The sequence below is a fragment of the Neopsephotus bourkii genome, unplaced genomic scaffold (genome assembly GCF_033783945.1).
Source record: "Neopsephotus bourkii isolate Nb327-2 ecotype Australia unplaced genomic scaffold, CSIRO-AGI_Nbou_v1 NB_951, whole genome shotgun sequence".
NCBI classification, from domain to species: Eukaryota; Metazoa; Chordata; class Aves; order Psittaciformes; family Psittacidae; genus Neopsephotus; species Neopsephotus bourkii.
The window spans coordinates 409,043-430,029 of NW_026901445.1; the positions used below are offsets into that span (position 1 = coordinate 409,043).

General features: G+C 39.0%; 1 protein-coding gene across 1 annotated transcript in view; it reads left to right on the forward strand.

The window, feature by feature from the left end:
* The window catches only part of USP54 (ubiquitin specific peptidase 54), a 62,520-nt gene that overhangs the window by 23,012 nt on the left and 18,521 nt on the right, over positions 1–20,987 (forward strand). Inside the window, exons 6-14 of the mRNA XM_061358645.1 lie at positions 2,271–2,384; positions 2,546–2,628; positions 5,100–5,205; positions 8,886–9,032; positions 10,480–10,629; positions 11,855–12,023; positions 14,897–15,067; positions 18,993–19,124; positions 19,400–19,780. Coding sequence (XP_061214629.1) covers positions 2,271–2,384; positions 2,546–2,628; positions 5,100–5,205; positions 8,886–9,032; positions 10,480–10,629; positions 11,855–12,023; positions 14,897–15,067; positions 18,993–19,124; positions 19,400–19,780 — 1,453 coding nt within the window. The remainder of the gene's footprint in view (positions 1–2,270; positions 2,385–2,545; positions 2,629–5,099; positions 5,206–8,885; positions 9,033–10,479; positions 10,630–11,854; positions 12,024–14,896; positions 15,068–18,992; positions 19,125–19,399; positions 19,781–20,987) is intronic.

Here is a 20,987-nt window from a genome sequence, read left to right on the forward strand (position 1 = left end):
TTACATCTTGGGCATGACGTGCTATGGTATGGAATACCTCTTTGGTCAGTTTGGGTCAGGTGTCCTGTCTCTGCTTCCTCCTGGCTTCCCCTCCTCCCTGGCAGAGCATGAGGCTCACAAAGTCCTTGGCCAAACCAAAATATCATTGTTATTGGCTCTGTTCCCAGGCCAAAAGTCAAAACACAGCACTGCACCAGCTACCAAGAAGGAGAAAAATGACTGCTCCTGCTGAACCCAGGACACCCTTCTTGAAAATGGGGGTTGTATTTCTCTCATTCCAGTTGTCGGGAGCTTCACCTGACTGCCATGATTTTTCAAATATGATGGACAGTGGCTTAGCAACTTCATCTGCCAGCTCCTTCAGGACCTGCAAATGGATTTCATCAGGTCTCATGGACTTGTGTACGTTCAGGTTCTTAAGATGGTCTCAAACCAGATCCTCTCCTACAGTGGGCCTAGGGTCTTCATTCTCACAGTCCCTGTGTCTGCCTTCCAAGACTTGGGTGGTGTGGTCAGAGCCTTTGCCAGTGAAGACCGAGGCAAAGAAGTCATTAAGAACCCCAGCCTTCTCCAAATCCAAGGTAGCCAGTTCTCCTGATAGCTTCCAGAGGAGGCCTATGTTGTCCCTAGTCTGTCTTTTATTTGCAACGTACCTATAGAATCCCTTCCTGTTATCTTTAACATTCCTAGCTAAGTTTAATTCTAACTGGGCCTTAGCTTTCCTAACCTGGTCCCTAGCTTCCCAGACAACATCCCTGTGTTCTTCCCAGGCCGCCTGTCCTTGCTTCCACCTTTTATAAGCTCTTTTTTTCCTTCAAACTTTCTTCAGCAGCTCCTTATCTATCCAAGGAGGTTTCCTGGCCCTCCTGCTGCACTTCCTTCTGGTTGGGATGCAACACTCCTGAGCTTGTAGCAGGTGATCCTTGAATATCAGCCAACAGTCTTGGCCTCCCCTGCCCTCTAGGGCTATATCCCATGGAACCTTACTAAGCAGGTTCCTGAAGAGGCCGAAGTCTGCTCTCTTGAAGTCCAGGGCAGTGAGCTTGCTGCACGCTCTTCTCACTGTCCTGAGGATCTCGAATTCGACCATCTCATGATTGAATTCCATAGCTTTTCACTTAGTTAGCCTTTTCAGCCATAAAGACAGATATTTAATTTAAATGGAAGAAGAGCTTAGACTCTGAGGTTCTAAGAAAATCGTATGAGGACAGAGCAGACTGTGTGGAGACCTCATAGAAGCCTTCCAGTATCTGAAGGGGGCTATAGGGGTGCTGGGGAGGGACTCTTCATTAGGGACTGTAACGCATGCAAACTTAAACAGGGGAAGTTTAGATTAGATATAAGGAGGAAGTTCTTTATTGTGAGGGTTGTGAGGCACTGGAATGGGATTCCCAAGGAAGTTGTGAATGCTCCATCCCTGGTGGTATTCAAGGCCGTGTTGGATAGAGCCTTGGGTGACATGGTTTAGTGTGAGGTGTGCCTGCCCATGGCAGGGGAGTTGGAACTAGATGATCTTAAGGTCCTTTCCAACCCTAACTATTCTGTGATATATTTTGCCTAAGAATTAATCTTGATCTGTTTATTGCAGGCCTAGAAACCATCCAGGCAGCTCATAGTGATAGTGAAAGGTGTGCTTCTGGAAGAGGCATCAGTATACTTTTGTCACCCCCAGCTTAATGTTGGCAACAGTGGTAGGAGAGTACAAGAACTTCTGGGAACTTGAAAACAATATGGATTTGTCTGAAATAGTATCTAGAAAATGTCAGTGCTTTTATTTCATGCAGATTTTAGTCTGCCCCGTCGTTTATTAGTTCTCCCCCTTTTTGATAGAATGTAGCTTATTTGCCATATTTCAAAGTCCTTGGGGAATGTAGAACTTGATTCAGGTTACTTTGTGGTGATGAGCAGAAGTTAGTGGAAATGCAGCGATTTTAAAATTGCAGACCTGCTCTTCCTGTTGTATTTGTCAAATCCATTGGTACTTAAGAATTGGGTAGAATAAGCAGTAACAAATCTTTAGCTGTGCTAGGAAATAAATGATTAACCTGACACAGCATTGCAAATCAGAAGTGGTAGCTGTTTTCTTTTATATCAAAGATACGCTAACTTGTGTTGTGTAAGCGACATTCGAAAATTTGTGGGAACCTTCTATCTCCATAAATAATGCTTACAACATCACTACATCTGACATACTTTTGTGATTTACATTTTAAATTTTGTTTACATTTGAAATGATCTAATGCTTTTTTTTTGCTTCTCTCTTTGGTTAGGAAAACCTGTTAATGCGAATTCACTTCCACATTGCAGATGAGACAAAGGAAGATATTTGCACTGCATCACATTGCGTTTCCCATCAGAAGTTTGCAATGACCTTGTTTGAACAGGTGAGGTAATGATAATGTGTTATACCAATCACAAGTTCTCCAGTTTCAAATTTTCATTTGTAAGGCATGCATTGCCATGATAAAAAAAAATACAAGCAGAAATGCTGCTATGAAAATACCTGCTTAATCTTGTCAATGTATCACATTTTCTTTTTCTTTAGTGTGTTTGTACCAGCTGTGGTGCCACATCTGACCCACTACCTTTCATCCAGATGGTACACTATATTTCCACAACCTCACTCTGGTGAGTTGAAATTATTAAAAGGAAGAGAATGTGTGTGTGTGTATGTGTCCCTTTTTTTGTGTGTGTGTGTTTGTGGTGGTGTTTTTTGTTTGTTTATTTTTAAACTGGTATTGCATTTTGAGCTTTTCCTTCACAAGATTAAATCTGCAGAACATGGTTTGATTAAAGTTGGTGGAGCTTTGATAACTGTGATAAAGAACATGAGGATTTAGTGGAGCAGAAGATACTACTTTAGGCATGGATCAGTGTGTCTTCTTGTTTGGTCTTCTTGTTTGTGATTCTGAATCTGACAGCTGTGGGGGCAAGGTCTCATCGTGTATGTTTTGAAAAACATTAATATGTGAGCAGGTGAGTTAAGAAAGATAAAAAAAGAACTACTCTGAAAAGGACCTTTGTACATCTACTCCATCGTCCTGTTCAAAGCAGTGCTAACTTCAAGGCTAGATGAGGCTGACTGGGGTTTTGTGCTGAGTTTGGAAAACATTCAAGGATAGAAATTCCTTGACTTCTCTGGGCTGCTTCTTCCAGTGCTTAATGACACAGTGTGAATTTTTTCTTATATCCAGTCAGAATTTCCCTTTCTGCGTCTTTTAGTTCTTGTCCTTTCTCTGATCGCTTCTGCAACGCGTCTGGCTTATGTTCAGCTTGTCCTTCAGCTTTCTGCAGTGTTGCTCCCTTGCTGTTCAGTGCCCAGCCAGTACTGCTGCACCAGGTGTGCTCCATCTGAAGTGCAAGACTTTTTTTATTTTCCTTCAATGAATTTCATGAGATTCCTATCAACTCATTCCTCCAATCTGTCAAGAACTTTCTGGGTGGCAGCACTCATTTTCTGTATATTGACTGCTCCAGTTTGATGTCATCTGTAAACCTGATGTGGGTGTATTCTGATTCATCATCCAGGTTGTTAATGAAAATGTTAAATAGCATCAGCCCCAGTATTAACCCTTGAGGAACCACAGCTCTTGACTCACTGCTGGTTATGTTTGGTCCTCTGAGCCTGAAGGTCCAGCTGTATTCTACTCAGGCAGCCCACACCTCCCAGTTTGGCCAAAAGAATGCAGTAGGTGATTGGAAAACTTCCTACAGACCAAATGATATTAACTGCTCTCACTTCCTCAGCAGAACCCATTGTTTTATGACAGGAGATAATCATGTAGGTCAAGCGTATTTTGCCCTTGGTAAATCATTGCTGCCTGCTCAGATGTACTTTCTTGTCCTTCATATGCCTGGAGTTGATATCCAAGGGGGTTTTGATCTGTCATCACCCCAGGTACTGTCACCAGCCTGTAGTTCCTCAAACCCTCTTTCTTAGATGGATATGTAGCTCCTGCTTTCTCTAGTTATTGGGGAATTCCCCTGGTCACGATAACCTTTCATTAAAGGAGATGGTCTAGGGTGAGGCATCCCTGCCCATGGCATTGGGTTTGGAACTTAAGGTCCTTTCCAGCCCTAACTATTCTATTGTGCACAGAGCAATAGCTCTAGCTCTAGGCTTCTTTTAGTAGATTGCTGCTCAGTTACAAGCTGCTTAAATCTGATGGAGGTAGGAGTCTGATTTGCTTTTGTCTTGAAATTTTGATTGGGTGAAAACTTCTCTTGTGTGAGGTGTGTATTTACAGAGCCCCCCAAAAATGTCTTGAAAACTGCTAGCTGCTCTTCTCATGCAGATCTGTTAAAAACTACCATTTTATAAGTGCTGTAAAGCACTTGTAAAGCATTCCCCCTTATGGCTGCTACCTGCTGTTCCGTCGAACTGAAGTTTTCCTTTAGGTCATCAACAGACACTGGGTGTTCAGAATATTATTTATTATAAAAACATAAATAGTATGTTTTCAGGCCAGGAATAAAGTAGTGTAAATGGTATTCAGTATTTTATATTAAATATCTCAAATCTAAGTCACAAGATATTTTAAAATCATCAATAAAAAGTAATATATTTACTTAAAGCATTTTAAGGTTGAACATGCTTTGAGCACTAATGTTCTTGCGTACTTACTGTCATCTTTCAACTTGGACAGTTGAAATTAGTTGAGTATCATGCTATTTTTGTCTATAGCTTTATTATTAAGGATGCGCTTTACTGTGCTACTTTACTAGGGTTACTGAAGGGAAGTATTATGAGGCAAATACTTCATTATGAGGCAAATACTTCATTTTGAAACCAAGTATTTATCAATATAAATAAAAAAGCCTGAAGTTGGCTTTTAAGATGTAAATTTTAAGCCAAACTACAAGCTGTTTCTATTTTAAGTTATAGTTGTTTTCTTTATGCAATATTGTCATGGAGGATGTAGTAAATCACTGAATAATTATGTGTTTTTTCTATACTATAATATTAAATGTAAAAAAGTTGTGTAGTTTTAAGGCTCTTTTAATAAAATTTAAGTGAAACATATACTTCCTTAATGTGGGTTTGTGCTTTTATTTTGTTATTTAACTTTTTTTTCCCCTTGGCTTTCTTTATACTGAAGCAATCAAGCTATTTGTATGCTGGAGAGACGAGAGAAACCCACTCCAGATATGTTTGGAGAGCTACTACAGAATGCCAGCACAATGGGAGACCTACGAAATTGTCCAGTTAGTATCCTTAATTTTCCTTGGGGGGACGGGGGAGGAGAAGGGTACAAAAAGACAAAAAGGGTACACACTGGTGTGTACTTTTAATGTAAGCATTTTCAAGGTTCAGCTCATCATGATAAAGAGAGTTTTCTTGGTGTTTGAATTCAGTACCTCTCACTTAACCTCTCACATGTTGAGTGCTTCTTTGACTAGATGAAGTAGTGAGAAGAGAAGAAATAGTGTGGAAAGTAAAAATTAATGCTTCTGAGGGTTTTGGCTGGAAACTACAAATGAATGTGTCAGAGAGTTAGAAACAATAAAAAAAAGGTGGTGAGGGGGAATAAATAGGGAATACTTATGTTCCTCTCAAGGAATGGCCACACAATCCATTCCTGTTCACGTCTGTTTCTGCTAGAAGTTCTTACCATGTTTGCTGTTCAGCTTCACTGAGAGTTGTTGAGGCCTCCAGCGGTAGGATTACATGAAGCTGCAATCATGCTGCTTTCATCTTATGTTGAAATTTCTGGTATCTTACCTAAAGAAATGGAAATGGCAAAGAATTTGGAGGCTGTCTTTGTAGGAAATGTCTGTAAGTTAAGGTGGTTTTGATTGGCTAAGCTTTTTAGAACAGTGTTTTCCACAGTTCACCCAGTTTCTGTAACGATTGTTTCCTTTGAGGCTAGTGTGCTTCCTCTATGATAATAGCATGAGAAAGGATTAATTATGATACAATGTTTTCAGTAGTACCTGCAGAACTTCAGTAGCACATACAGAACTTTTGCATCAGTTACTAATCATGTGTACGAAATCAGTAGTTTTGCTTAGATAAGCTTCCATCCAACTTCCTTACTACCTCTTAGTTGGAATAAACTTATCTGTTGGCCAAACTGCTAAACCTGCAGCTTACAGCCAAAATGTTGATCAGAGTGAAAGGAAAGAGAAAAGGACTGCTGCTTCCCACTGCCAGAGAGTATCCTGACAATGAAAAGTTTATAGACTACACAGTATATCTGCAAGCGTTGTGCCAAAGGCAGGAATTATCACAGAAAGTCTGAGGGAGTATTGGCTTGTTTTTCAGTGAGGAATGTGGGAGAAGCTGACCAGAATTTGTAGGCTAAGTTGTGAGTGATGACTGGCATTTAACCACTTAAAAACAATTACCACATATGTCCAGTTGATAGTCAGAGGCTGTTATTCTTAAAAATGTTCCATTCTGCTATGCAGTAAAAATCTTGACAAAATTCAGCTGAATTAAGTCTATAAAAGCTTCATGTAAATACATTTTTTTTTTTCTTTAAATTGTAAGGGCTCAATTTCAAAAAGAGGAGTTTGGTATCTTGTTCTGCCTTTTGTGTATGTCCAGATCCAGGGCTGCAGGTAAGTATGCAAGAAGAGATATCATCACACTTTTTCACCTATTGATTAATAGGTAGGGCAGGAAACAGATGTATAATTGCTGCTTCATATAATGCTAATGTTAGATGCCTCACCAGTCCTCAGTGAAGCAATACAGGCTCTAACAGGAATGGTTTGTGTATATGTTCCCTGGGGGCAGTGTATTTCCATTTTATCCCCCCATGTTCTGTAATGTGTAACTCTGAAACTTTCACTCTTAGTCTCCATCAAAACATTATTTTGGTTTTTGGAATATTGGCGAATAGTGGCTCATCTGAGTACAAGAAACAAAGGTATTGTGTTGTTGTCTAAAAGATTCATATGAGTCCAGCTATTTAGTAACTAAGGCGTGGGAAATTTAATAGACATTCTTTGTCAGGTTGAACTGCTATTTAACTGTGAAATAATCAGTGGGATAAAATTGCTTACTACTTGCTGCCCCTTTCTTTTTCTATTTGGGATTTTTTCTTTTGAGGCTTAGCTAAGGATGGCCTAAAAGTCACACAAGGGAAACTTTTATCAGGATGCCATATTCCTCCTGTCTTGCAGAAAATGATGATGTTAGTTAGCTGAAGGAAAGAAGACAATTTAAGAGTGAGATAGGTTTGTTGTGGTAATCCACAGGAGAATGCTTGTACTTTGAATGACCCTTGCAAAATACATGTGAATATAGGCACCTCAATATTAGAGCCTGATAATCTACATTTAAACATGTCGTGGTTTAAGCCCAGCCTGTTACTCAGAAACCACGCAGCTGTTTGCTCACTTTGCCTTCTTCTTCCCCCCCCGCTCCCAGAGGGATGGGGAGGAGAGTCAAAAGAATATAACTCCTACGGGTTGAGATAAGAACAGTCCAGTAACTAAGGTATAACACAAACCACTGCTGCTACCACCAATAATAATAATGATAAGAGAAATAACAAGGGAAGAGAATACAACCACTTACCACCTGCCGACTGATAGCCAGCCCGACCGAGCAGTGATCTAGCCCTTCCGGGAAACTGACCTCAGTTTATATAGTGGGCATGACGTGCTATGGTATGGAATACCTCTTTGGTTGGTTTGGGTCAGGTGTCTTGTCTCTGCTTCCTCCCGGCTTCCCCTCCTCCCTGCAAAGCATGAAACTCAGAAAGTCCTTGGTCATTACTAAGCGGCAACTGAAAACATTGGTGTTATCAGCACTGTTCCCAGGCTGAAAGTAAAAAGCACAGCACTGCACCAGCTACTAAGAAGGAGAAAAATGACTGCTACTGCTGAACCCAGGACAAAATATCATCGTCCTCTGCCTGTAAAAATATCTGTCTTTCAGCCCCATGTTGTTAATCTCATTTGTTTCTGTCTGATAATTGGGACTGAAATTCTGGATAATTTTCTAGACTGCTGTGGGGAAGAAACGCTTTATGATCTCTTCCCTGGTTGTAGTGTCAGAAATGATTATACTCAGTTGTGAAACTGGTCTCTCTGTAAAGATGAGAAACTGTTCTTAGTATTAAAATGTTTTGGTTGCTTTGGGTTTTTTGGGTTTGTTTGTTGGCTTGGTTTTGGGTTTTTGTTTTTTTTCCTGGAATTTTGCAGAGGTACCTTTGTGACCTGCCATAGGGCAAAAATGAGCGTTGCAAAGAGACTTTGTCACAGGTGTTGTCTTGTCCCACCATGTCCCATCCCTGTTGTCATCCCTGTCACCCTAAAATGAGGTAAAGCACTTTTTACTAAAGTTAAGTGATAGTTATTAGTTCAGATAGCACACTTTTTTCATGTTGCTTTAAAGATGCCGTCCAGATCTTCCATCTGCTCTCACATTTATATGAATATGGGTCTAACTATTCTGAGTACCTTGTAAAACAGCAGCCAATTTTTACAGCAAAGCAGCACCTGAATGTTTTTTTGGCGCTGTAGTAGAAAGCATCAGTCTCTGTAAATACAGTTTTTAATCTGAGATTCTGATCCAAAGAAAGTGAGCTTTCCCTCCAATTCCTAAGGATGTTTTTAGACTCTTTCATGTATGCTGGTTTATCTCTTTTTACAGAAGCCTGCTTTTGCACTATGCCTTTTAATCATTATTAGCAGTATGAAAAGAATCAGCAATGTTTACTTTAAAACATGAAAATACGAGATAGTCTTGCTAATGCTCCTCATCTGTGACATAAGAAACTCGTTATCTTGACACTGAGCGTATTATCCGCTTTGTTTCACCACCACCTCTGGAAGCTGCACTTTTGAAACTTATACTTGTTAGTGCCTTGCCCTAACATTATAATAATAGGAGGATTATATTTAATGTTTTGTTTTATTTAAATCCTCAGAGTAACTGCGGGGAAAAGATCCGTATTCGTCGTGTGCTGATGAACTCTCCACAGATCATCACCATTGGCTTAGTCTGGGACTCTGACCACTCTGACCTGGCTGAGGATGTGATTCACAGTCTGGGCACTTGCCTTAAACTGGGAGATGTGAGTGTTTTTCTATTTTGACACTACTTACAGACACAGTCTTTCTCATGGTAGTCTATAGTAGCAGATTGAGAAAAGTAAAATGTCACTGCCTTTACCTTTTCATTGTCTATAGATAGGGGAGTAGAAAGCAGTTTGAAGGATCTAAACTGTTTCTCAGTGAATCACAACCTTCTGAAAATACTAATGTAATTGCATATTTCTTGAATTCCTGAACTTGCTGAAAATTAAAAATTACTCCACAAAACAAAGCTTGGCTGAATAAAAAATATAAAAATCAAGTGGAAGGAAACTTTATTGGGGTTTGTGCTATTTCTATGAAAATACATATGTAAGCTTTCATTTGAATATCAGGAGTTTGTTTCTGTTTCTTTTGAAAGATCGGGGTTGTCTGGGTTTGTTGGTAGTTTCAGTTGTTTGGCATGGTTGTTTTTTTTTTTTTTGTGCTTCTTTAAATCCTTTTCATTGAAGTATGTGCTCATAACACTTAAGAGCTATTTATAACGGAGCAATCTGAGAGATGGTGGCTAGCACTGTGTGATTGAAAGATAGATTAAATTGAGAGTGTTTGGTATCTGGAGGTTTGTGCCCTAAAGGATTCACTTATTCTACATTAGCTGATGCTTTAGAGCTGAACTATTGGTATAACAAATTGTAGCTGTGTCTCACTGTAGTGTTGAACTATTACATTAAAATAATTAAATATATCTACCCACACATACATTTAAAAAAATGCATTGCCAGTGCACAGTGTACCAAAATTAGTGCAAGTTAACGGAAATGTGGTTATGAAACATTGTGGTCCTTGCACAGTAAAGCAATAACGCACTAGAAAATGAGTCCTGTGCATTTTTAAATAACACATGGTCAACTAAATAGAAAATAGTTTTTCTCTGTGTGCTGACTTCTTTTGATCTACAAATGTATTCAGTTTATCTTTTATGTGGTGTTGTCATGAATTTGTCTTAGCCTAAGTCAGAATAAATGTCAGCTCTTCACTGTCAGAAAAGCTTTGTTTCTACAAAACAAAGAGGAATGAATGTTTTAACAATATTTGATATAATCAGGCAGCGTGACACAGAGAATACAGATTTTCAGAATAGAATGACACCCCAGATACCGAAGAGGTATTCTATTATTGTTGTAAATGTCTTCTTTAAAGTGCAGCCACAGTCTCCCAGGCTGACTTGAATTTTGAGAATCTCTTGAGGTGGTAGGCGTCTGTTCCTAGTCTGTGTCACTGGGCTTGCTTAAACATTGGTTAATTACTTAAGTATTTACTGCCTGATCATTACTTACTTACATTACTTACTTTACTTTCCTGATCGTTAAAGTAAAAACCTGGCACCTCTTTATAGTACTTGGAGGTCTTCAAACATAACGGTATGTAAAATTCTGGGCATTTTATTGATTTCTTCTTTCACTTTTATTAACTCCCTTCTTGAAGCTCTTCTTCAGAGTAACTGATGACAGAGCAAAACACTCGGAGCTGTATTTGGTGGGAATGATCTGTTACTATGGAAAACACTATTCTACATTCTTCTTCCAAACTAAAATCCGCAAGTGGATGTACTTTGATGATGCTCATGTCAAAGAGGTGAGAAATTAATGTTCAGAATAAGCTGCCCGTGTGTATATCCATACTGCTTTCTACAGATTTCAAGGAAGTTTGGATGTTTTTCCACTCAATATCCTGGACTCTGTTGCGCCTTTTTCTGAGCAAAGTAAAGCATTCTGAAAAAAGAGTATCAGTAGTCTCAGAAGCCCTATTCTTAGTTGTATTGTGTTGGCTGCCTGTCTTGCTTTTATGCTGTTTTTTGAAATCCTACAGTTTGCTTGCGCACACAGCTAACATACATCTCTCTCTTGCTGACAAGCAGTATAGCTGTTTGGTGCCTGCTTTTTGGATTCTTTGTTGAAGTATCTTGATGCCAGTCTTCCCTAGTGGTTGTTGCCAACAATTTTTCTGTTTCTGTTAGTGCTTTTTTGTCCCCTTTTCACTAAGCATGAGTCCCTTGGCATTAAAGATACCAGTACTGGAATCTTGGCACACTGTTATTACATCCCATTAGTTTGTTTGACATTATTTCACACCACTGCCCTTTTTTTTCTTCAAGTCATGGAAGCATAAAGATGAGAGAGGAAAATTTTGTCCTGTAGTCATGCCAAGCTCAGTCTCAAAGGAAAAGCTCTAATCCTTGCATTTGTTCAGTCACATTTCTCTGCAGCAAAACAAAGATAGATAGCACAGTGCTTTAGCAGAATACTCATGCATGGTGTAAATCTGTTGGAATAGATATTCAGTGTGTTAGGTGAAACCTGTATTAGTGCATTTGGATTGCTTTTGATATTTGTATAACTATATGAAATATTCTCTGGCCTGTCAAAATGCTTGCAGAGGTTCTGTAACAACAGAAATACACCAAAATGGTTAGCTTTGACTTGAATCTGCTGTCATGCTGTTGATGTATTTTGTTATTCATGTTTTTATGGATTAAGATATTTTAACAAATTTTTTTTTACTTGTTTAAAAACATTTTTGAGGATGAAAAGCTTTTTATTGGGGCAGAAATCTGAAAGGGAAGGATTATTTTTCTAGTCATGTTTTATTAGGAATTGTAATGCGTTCAGCCATAAGGTGGTGAATACCTTGATTTTAGTTAAGTTGGTTCCAGACCTTTCTTGGAGAGTCCAGTTCAATATTGCAGATAGAAAGAGTTAAAAAATGTCAGAGGAAGAAAATAAAACTCTGAAAGAAGTATGATGGGGGCTGAACAGAGCTTATTACATTTTTGTTTATTCTTTTATTGTTGTGAATTCAGATTGGTCCAAAATGGAAAGATGTTGTGACAAAGTGCATTAAAGGTCACTATCAGCCTTTGCTGCTGCTGTATGCAGATCCAAGAGGAACTCCAGTGTCAACACAAGACTTGCCCCCTCAGGTGGATTTACAGCAATATAGCAGGACTTGCTATGATAGTGAAGACTCAGGTAAGCAGTATATGCCTTATACCTTTATGCCGTAATGCTGCATGTGAATTCTTTGGGTTTGGATGTGGTTTTGTTAGCAGGGGTTCTTATTGCTTGTCAAAGCTGATCTAGAATTCTGAAGAGGACATCTAGCGTTTCAACTTTGAACCTCTCTCTTTCCAAGACTATTTATTGTTTCGGTAGCAATCTTTTCCAGAAAGGTTTGGAGAAAGGAGCTAAAACAAAAACCAATTCGTGGAGACTGAAGGGGAAGGTATTGGCAAAGGCTTATATGCATAGATCATGTTTGCTTCTTCATTTTTCATGGTTTTGCATTAAAATAGATCTGCAACAATAGATACGTAGCACTTAACATCTCGGAGGCCTTCAACACATTGCTACTTTCTGAATTCTTTGTATTCCTGATAGTCTATTGAATCGGGTATGTCCAAATAAAGTGCTTCAGAGGTTAGAACTTGCTCTGCTCAAGATACCAGTAGTGATCTGAACAGGCTGTTGTTCTGGATAACTGCAGACATTTAGTCACACCAGTTGAGGCCTCACTTAAAGAAGAATAGGTAAATTCTGAGAGAGATACGCAGTTTCAATTCAGATAGATCCAGCTCTTGTTTTCACCCAGTTTATGTTTAATGGCTTTGCGAAAGAAGGTTGTTTCTGGTTTTGGATGTTTGCAGAGAATAGACTGAATTACAGATGTGTTTTTAAGCTGCCAAGCACATCAAGGTCGAGACTAAAACCAAAAATGCAACCTTTCTTACAGGATTTTAGCCTATTTATACAACTGTAATTCCAAGAATCTTTTACAGTTTTCCTGGCCAACAGCTAACTTTATACTTACTCATCAGTGAATCTGTAGAGAACATTTGCTGTCTCCTTATTTATGTGTTGACAATCTACTGGTGATGAAATAAATCTCCCAACTCTTCTTAAACGCAAATAAAACCAGTGGTAAGATGACCTTCACTTCTTACTTGACAAGATGCATCACAATTTATAAATCTGTCTTCCTGTTCCAAACAAACAAACAAATAAATAAACAAAAAAGGAAGTTTGAAGGAGGGAGAGTGGTGCTCCCTGTCATTTGTGAGCATTTCTACAAGCTTCAGATCAATATACGCTGTAAATTTGCCTTGTAGTTCTGCTGATTGATTTCCAGGAAATACATAGATAACCCTTCTACTCATTGTCTCTGCAGTATCTAATACTGTTGTATTCTAAAATTACTTCAGGAAGCTGAATACAAATATATATATTTAAAGGTGTTTTCTTTCAGATAAAATTCATAAGGCTATAGCGAGTAACCTGCTCTGGTGTTTCAGAAACATTTGGTGTGTCCTCAAGGCTTATTCTTGTAGTCTGCAGTGTTCAGCACTGATTTTGAGAGAATTTATGAGCTACTGTAGGTTGAAGTGCCAGGGGAAAACCATACCCTATACATTTTCCTTTCAAATAGAATTATTTTCTAGCCTTGGTGATACCCAGGGTTTTCTATCCTAATACACCTTTTCCAGGTGGCCTGCTTGTATCTCATTAAGTGTAACTACAGCTGCTTCTGGATTCCCTAGTGTTATTATATATCCACAGTTTATAATTCAGAAACGAGCAGAGACTGCTTATTCTTAAGCTGTTAATGACAATATTGTACCTGAAATTTTGTCAAGGGAATCTGAAAAATGCCTCTACTCATATCAGTATCCGATACTGCAAATTATGGAGGAAAGATTGTCAAATGCTGCTATGAAATGTTGTGAAGCTAAGTGCTAACAGCTCCTGTTAATGTTTTTGATTTTCTCTTGAATAAAGACTTCAGTTTGCAAATTGTTTTATAGTACTCAGTTCCACAGCACTGATTTCTGTTGCCTAAATTCATCTTTCTGCAACTGTCAATTCCATTAATAGCTGTATTCTATACTTCTTTAGACAGTGGTATTTTTTATCTATGAGGAGGTGGGGGAAGTTCTGACTTCAGAGTTTGTTGGCCATCCTTAAATAGGACATCAGCTACACAGTTTGCTTTTAGCAAAACCATGAAGTGCCCTCAGGCTGAGTTTGCAATTAAACATAAGAATGACTTTCTTCTTGAATTTATTTATTTCTTCTTTATCTTCTCCAGTGAGAAACAAGTATGAAATGAATATTTTGTATATTCAAGAGTGTATACATCACATTTATAAAATGGCCAACTGTCTTCAAATTGTGTTCAGATTTTTACTTTTATGGACTGAAAGTGGTGGGAGGAGGTTGTCTTTTCCTCTCGTTTGAATGAGCTTAGGAGTAACTGTAGTGAATTTGAATCATTTCAGTACCTGACTTGTGCAGGGGATCAATGCTAGCTTCTCGAGAAGCAACAGGTTACTTTGCTTTAGATAATACAATTTCAGTATAAAGTTTTGCTAGGTAAGCATTTGTTTCATAGTAGATTAAATGTGCTAATTATTATAACTTGTTATGTTCTTGTTACCCGTACTAACATTTTGTACTTTATTAATTTTATTTCCCCTGAAGCAGTGTATTTTATATTTTAATTACGCTTGACACTGTTGAAAATTAGTGAAGAATAATTTGTGTGGTGCTAATGTGTACTTTCAGTCCAATAGACATAGTTTTATTTTGTGTAATAAAAGGATTTGATAAATCTGGAGTTACCTGAGAGAATGAAATAAAGGTTTGCAGAAGGAATGACTATCTCTTTCCCCTTCAGAAGGAGGGGACCTTTCCTGTAAGCTTTGGCATCCTTGAATATAAGTTTTTATGTTTGGTACTCTGTTTTTCTGTTAAATTTTATGCAGTTTCCTCTGTTTTCTTTTTTTAGCCTTTTCTGACTTTAATAATAGCCCAAAAAGATTGAAATTTGACATTGCTTCATTCCCTAGGGAGAGAACCTTCCATATCAAGTGATACCAGGACAGATTCTTCTACAGACAGCTATCCTTATAAACAGGCACACCACGAGTCTGTGGTCAGTCATTTCTCCTCTGACTCTCAGGGGACAGTCATCTACAATGTGGATAATGATGCAGCTTCACAAAGCAGCAGAGACACAGGTAGCATATACTGTTGTATCTGTGTGATTGTCATTAAATATGATTGCACTGGATTCCAGAGGAAAATGCCTCTATATACAACCTATAAGGGAATGGTGACCAATTTAGTATCCTAAATGTTTTTGGTTTGTAACGAACCATTAGCATTCACAAAAAAATAAGCATGATTTTAAATGTCTTGTTGGCTTTTGTAGACTTCTATCTAGCCAGACAAACAGTTACAGGCATATTATTCCGCTATCCACAGTCGTACCTACTGTTTTTGTTACATACTTCTCTAAGTTTGTGCAGTGCCATTATATGTTTTGGTAAGTGCTGTGTGTGCCACTTGCTCATCTGCGGGCAGTTACTTCATTTCAGGAGCGACAGCTGTCTGGGAAAGGCGTTTTCATCACCAGAATCTCGTACTTTGGGACTAAGGACTTTCTGTGTAAGTGGGTGTTGGCAGTAATATTTACAGCACCAGGAAAGAGCATAGGATGATTTCCTGCCTCTGCTATGGAAGCAAGTGAGAATCTGCAGTGAGAAGCCTATATATATATATATATATATATATATATTCCTTCAGGCAGCTGAACACTTTTTAGTTGAAAAGAGGTTAGCTGGAAGTCTGAAGGCTTAGATTGTCTCCATTTCTCAGGCCCAGTGACCCTAGCCAGCCTGTTTCTGCATATAGTAACTCTGACATGACTTGTGAAAAAGTAGTGCATGAGTTAAAGTCAGACTTCTTAATCATCAGAAATATGATTTGCTAAGTCTGTTTGAAAAGTTACTTTACTGTGCTTTAAGTAGACTTTCTAAGACTATATTAGAGTTGAATCAACTGTTTGTTGCACCGGTGTGTCAACAGAGATTATACCACTTTGTCCTTTTAGTTGCAGAGTAGTTCTCTCTTGCATTGTGACTATATATGCATATTTGGTTCATTTGAAAGACTCTGTGATACAAATACATTTCACATCTAAAATGTGGAAAAATATTTCAAGTTAATTTTCTTCAGTACTTTTTGATTCTTCATCAGAGGTCCAAGTAAATGTAATATGTGTTTTTAAATAGCTAGACAGTACTTCCATTGTTTTGGCAAATACTTTACAGTATGTCCCAGTCAGAGTCCTAGGTAGAGTGTGAGAAAGAAGTAAAAGTTAGAGCAGAATTTGAGTGATGAGGAGACAAAATTGAAAGTCTTAGTGGAATATTGTTTATATAGTCCACAACTGGCACAGAGTTTATTTGATTAGACCTTCGCAAAACTTGCCATGCAGAAGTTAGCAGAAAAGTAGGGTAGGGGGATGGTTGCAAACATTCAAGCATGAAGTTCAGCATGTAACCTTTTGTTATGTCATTTTTAGTGACTTTCTCCTTTTCTTTTTCTTTCTTCTCCTACTGCTTCTATCCTGTGTTATTCCCTTCAGCTTAGCCTGTCTCTCTACCTAATTCAGTTGTCCTCATCCTCCCTGATTCAGCTTTAGCTATAGTCAGCCTGCCCCCTTAGCTAGTCACCTGTCTGGGCATTTCCCCCTTTTTTTACCTACCCAAAACCTTTCCAAAAAAGTCAGTCTGCCAACTGATACAACTGCTCAGTCACCAAATGCTGATCCGTGGGGCTATAAAGAAGCCATCCACATTGACCTGTCAACTGACTCATTCTGGGCAAGAGCAGGATTCTTCATTTAATGGCCATTTACCCACTACTCCAGCCCAGAAAATTATGGACTCTATCCCACATCGTCCTCCAGGGAAGGACCACCATTGGGTTGTATGACCTCAGGCACCCGGTTACTTCAGAATGGGGGCATGAAGAGTGGCTGCATAAGCCCTCTCTTGTTCCTGCCAACCTGTGCTGCTGAGAAAAATGTGCGTATTCTGGCTGCCCTATTCATGCAACTGAGATTACAGTGGGAGGGAGTAGGGGGTGTTCTGTCTTAACCCATTTGATTTCATTCTCTTCTCTAACATATTCTTAGACATGCTCACAACCCCTACAAACCCCCAGACTTTTCCTTTGAGTATCGCTGTTTGCTTATGAAGCCATCCCATCTCTGGAGGATGAGGCGTTTAGGTGATACATGCAGCAAGGGACACCTTTTAAGCATATGACTGGGTACACAGACAGAAATCCTGGCTTGTTATTTTAGTGGATTAAAAAAAATAAGTGTAAAGTGTTAACATATATTCTTGGTATTGCAATTCCTATAACCGTGCATTTGTTCCAGAGGATACGTGTACAGACAACAAAGCCTGGTCCTGCAGACTTTTGGACTGTAGGCATGTCTTCCATGGCTATTAAATGTCCAGTGACAATAGAACAAAATTTGCAGTTTATGAAAGGAGAAGAAAATATTTATGCAAAGCTAGCAGCCTTTAAATAGTTTCTGTTGAAGTACTGGAAGGATTCTAATGAAGCACTCCCTACCAGCTTGTGGGGAAAAATGTTGAACTAGAGAAGTTGTACACCTTGAAATGAAGCATAAGCCTCTTCTGTCTTGAGGGGAGCCACTAGAAGCTCTAAGATAATACGTTTCTTTCAGTCCCTGAAAGATGTATGAGTCCATGCTGTAAAGGAAGAAAAAAATACTCCCAAAGCACTGACCTATGCTCACCTAAATGCCGCACATCTTCTGTCTTCACTGCCAACATTTCTCTTTGACTTACTTAATTTCTTTTATGTAATTTTCTTGTTTCTAAAGAATTTGGCTACAGAATCACTTTCCATTTCGCAAATGAATAGAAATGCGAGTCTTGGGTAGCTTGCTTTTTGTTGTTCGGATTCCTTCCCATTCATATATTGTAGTATCTCTGTAGCAATTGTAGTTGAAGCGAATTATTTTTTTTCAGCTGTTGGAAGTACATTTTAATGTGTAAAATCTGTTTTAAATGTTGTTAATTTTTTATGTTAATTTTTTAAAGAAGGGGGAAGGCTCAGAACAGCCAGCTCTATAGTCTCAGGGCTGTTAATTCACTTTTGGGTAGTAGGGACTTCCCTTTCCTATCATCCTATGCAAGGTGAAAATTGGTAGTATAAAGGCTAGAAAGAAGTCTTTGTAGCTTATTCATAAATTCCCTTCTTATCCCGCATCTCTGCTTGGGACTACTCACGTGAGTAAAGCCATGCGTGTGTTTGTGCTTACAGGTTTAGGTCTGTGAATGTGTGAGAACCATAAAATTAAAAGAGAATAGAGAACTTGTGATGTCAAATACTGTTAATTTACATTTGATGTGAGGAAATGGGGAATAAATTGTGTGCAAGAGAAAATACTAGCACTCAGACACGTGAGCTGTAGTAAAGGAATGTTATCGTGTGTCAGCTGATCAGTGTTGATGGTTCGTGTGTACGCTCTTAGCTTGTGACAAATGCAGATTAGATGGCTTACCCTTGAGAGCCAACTGAGGCTTCTTCAATGTAGAGTAAGATAACTCGTATTACCTAGTATTTGCTACAGGCAAAGGGAGTGTAGATAAATAGTGCAGAGCAGCTGATGATGTGCAGTAATTTATTATTAAACGGTGATTCGTTCATGTGTTTGAGTCTTTATTCAACAGAGCAATGTCAAGCAAGCTGTTGTCAGGAGTTCTGTGTTTGTGGCTGCTAAAACTGAGAAAGGCAGCAAGAGAAGTGGTGTCCTTACGCTAGAAGACAAATCAGAGTCAGCTTTTTCCTCTCCCTGTGGATGAGCTGTCATTAACCAGACGGGAGCTGGTTAATTATCCTTGGAGGGGCTGTATTTATCTTTTATGACCTTAAAAACTGAACACGCCCCCCATACAAAACCAAAAACTTTTGGATACAGAAATTAACCCATACTTGCCAGTTAGCATTGGAATGTCTGCAGTTTCTAAGGAGCAGGAAAGCCCTGCCGCTGTTAATGCACAGAACACTCAGTCCAAAGGCTCTTGTCATCTCTGTTGTGTTCTTCTGTCCTTCCAGGGCACCTGACTGACAGTGAGTGCAATCAGAGGCATGTTTCCAAAAAGGGCTCACTGGCAGACCGCAAGAGGAGTTCTAGCCGTTCCCGGCGAAAAGGAGATGAGGCTCAGTCATCAGGATACCATAGTGAAGGCAAGAGATGCTATTTTATTTTTAGATACCAGTATCTCCTTATGCATGTTTTTAAGATGAATGCATTTCCCTCCTTGTTTGTTACTTCTCTGTATTTTGTCCTGTCTCTGCTTGTTTTGTTTGTTTGTTTGGGGGGTGTTGGTTGGCTGAGGGTTTTTTTTATTGCACTGGGGATGTGGGGTTGTTTTGGTTTTTCCTTTCCAAAATCTGCTGAAGATGCTGCTAGTTTAATCTGAAGTTATTTTTGTGGCATTTGCTGTCTCTCTAAACTGCAGGAGAAACCTTGAAGGAGAAACAAGCCCCCAGAACTGCCCCCAAACCATCCAGCAGCACAAGCAGGCTGAGGGAGTTTAAAGAGACAGTGAGCAATATGATCCACAGCAGACCACAGCAGATTTCTCAGACCATCCATAATTCCCCTCGTGGAGGGAGTAGTGTGGATCAAACAGAAACACGACCCTCAAAAAGCCTGTATGCACACTCTCGAGATTGGGAAGTGGAGAGTACCAGTAGTGGATCTAAATCCAGTTCATCTAGCAGGTATCGGCCAACCTGGAAACCCAAAAGAGAGTCTCTGAATATAGACAGCATCTTCAGTAAAGACAAGAGGAAACACTGTGGCTACACTCAACTTAGCCCCTTCTCTGAAGAAGCAGGTAAGAGGAAAAAAAGATTTATTTCTGAATGTGTGGAATTTGTAATACCCCACTGTGCCATTTGGTTTAAGTAAAGTAGGGAAGTGAAATTTTGAACGTGGCATTTAGGTCAGTGGTGAGTCGTGTCCTTGAAGGCTAGTTTCTGTATGGATAGTTGTGTTGCATGCATGATAACTGTTTGCTAAATTTCACATGTAAGGAAATAATAAGAGAAACACTACTGCCTGTGCTGCTTAAATTAATGCAAGGCTAAACTGCTAAGTATCTGGAAGTTCATCCCTTGTAAGGGACTTCTCTATTGGTCTGTTGTTTTCTCTAGTTCATCATGGTCTTTTTGCATGATGGCTGAGACTATGGTGCTGTGAGTACCTCACATGTCATTGCTGAATTCTCATTGTGAGGATAGGAGTTTGGCAGCCAGTGATGATTTTTATGGGCCACTTTACACTTGTACAGAGACTTTGTCCTCAGCTTTGCTGGTTTTCAAGGTAATAAAATCTGTGGTAAAACAACTTTGGGCATCTTTTGTTGCCTTAGCCCTTGCTTTCCTTTTTTCTGTCGGCAAATGAATATAATGGTTATTTTGCTCCCTATCAGTTGAAGAGTACTCCTGAAACTGTAAAGGGTTTGAAGAATAGATGTGTTCCAGTTCCTGGTTTTTATGCTGCTGTGTTCACCTTTCAGATTGCTTGAAGGATACTATGTGAATGAAAAGAGGTTTGTGTGACTGGCAGCAGAGTTGTGGTTAGTGAGGAAGCTGATGTGGATATTAGTGAGCCTGGAGAGAGGGAGGGACAGATGATACCAACTCAGAAGAGCTAAATGTTGAAAAGAATTGGGAAGTGTAGAAAACCATGTATAGGGAAGGTGAAGGGAGAAGAGCACAGTTCCAGGGAAGGAAGCAAAGGAAGCAAACAAGAGGCAAGTGGGAAGACAGTGAAATCAGTAAGGAAGAATTAAAAAAAATTTCCTGTCCATGGCAAAATAATGTAAAAGGTGCAGAGTTTGATGTAGCTATGACAGAGTATGGTAACAAATATAAACTGGAAATAAAGTTGGGTAAGCTGTAAAATGATCTTGCAATAATACAAATAGTTATGAGGAAGAAAAGATTTTCTTTCCAGACTTTATTGTTACCCGGGAGAGGAATATGGTAAGTATGGGAGAGATTAAAAAATAGATTTGTTGAATAGATTATTGCTTAATA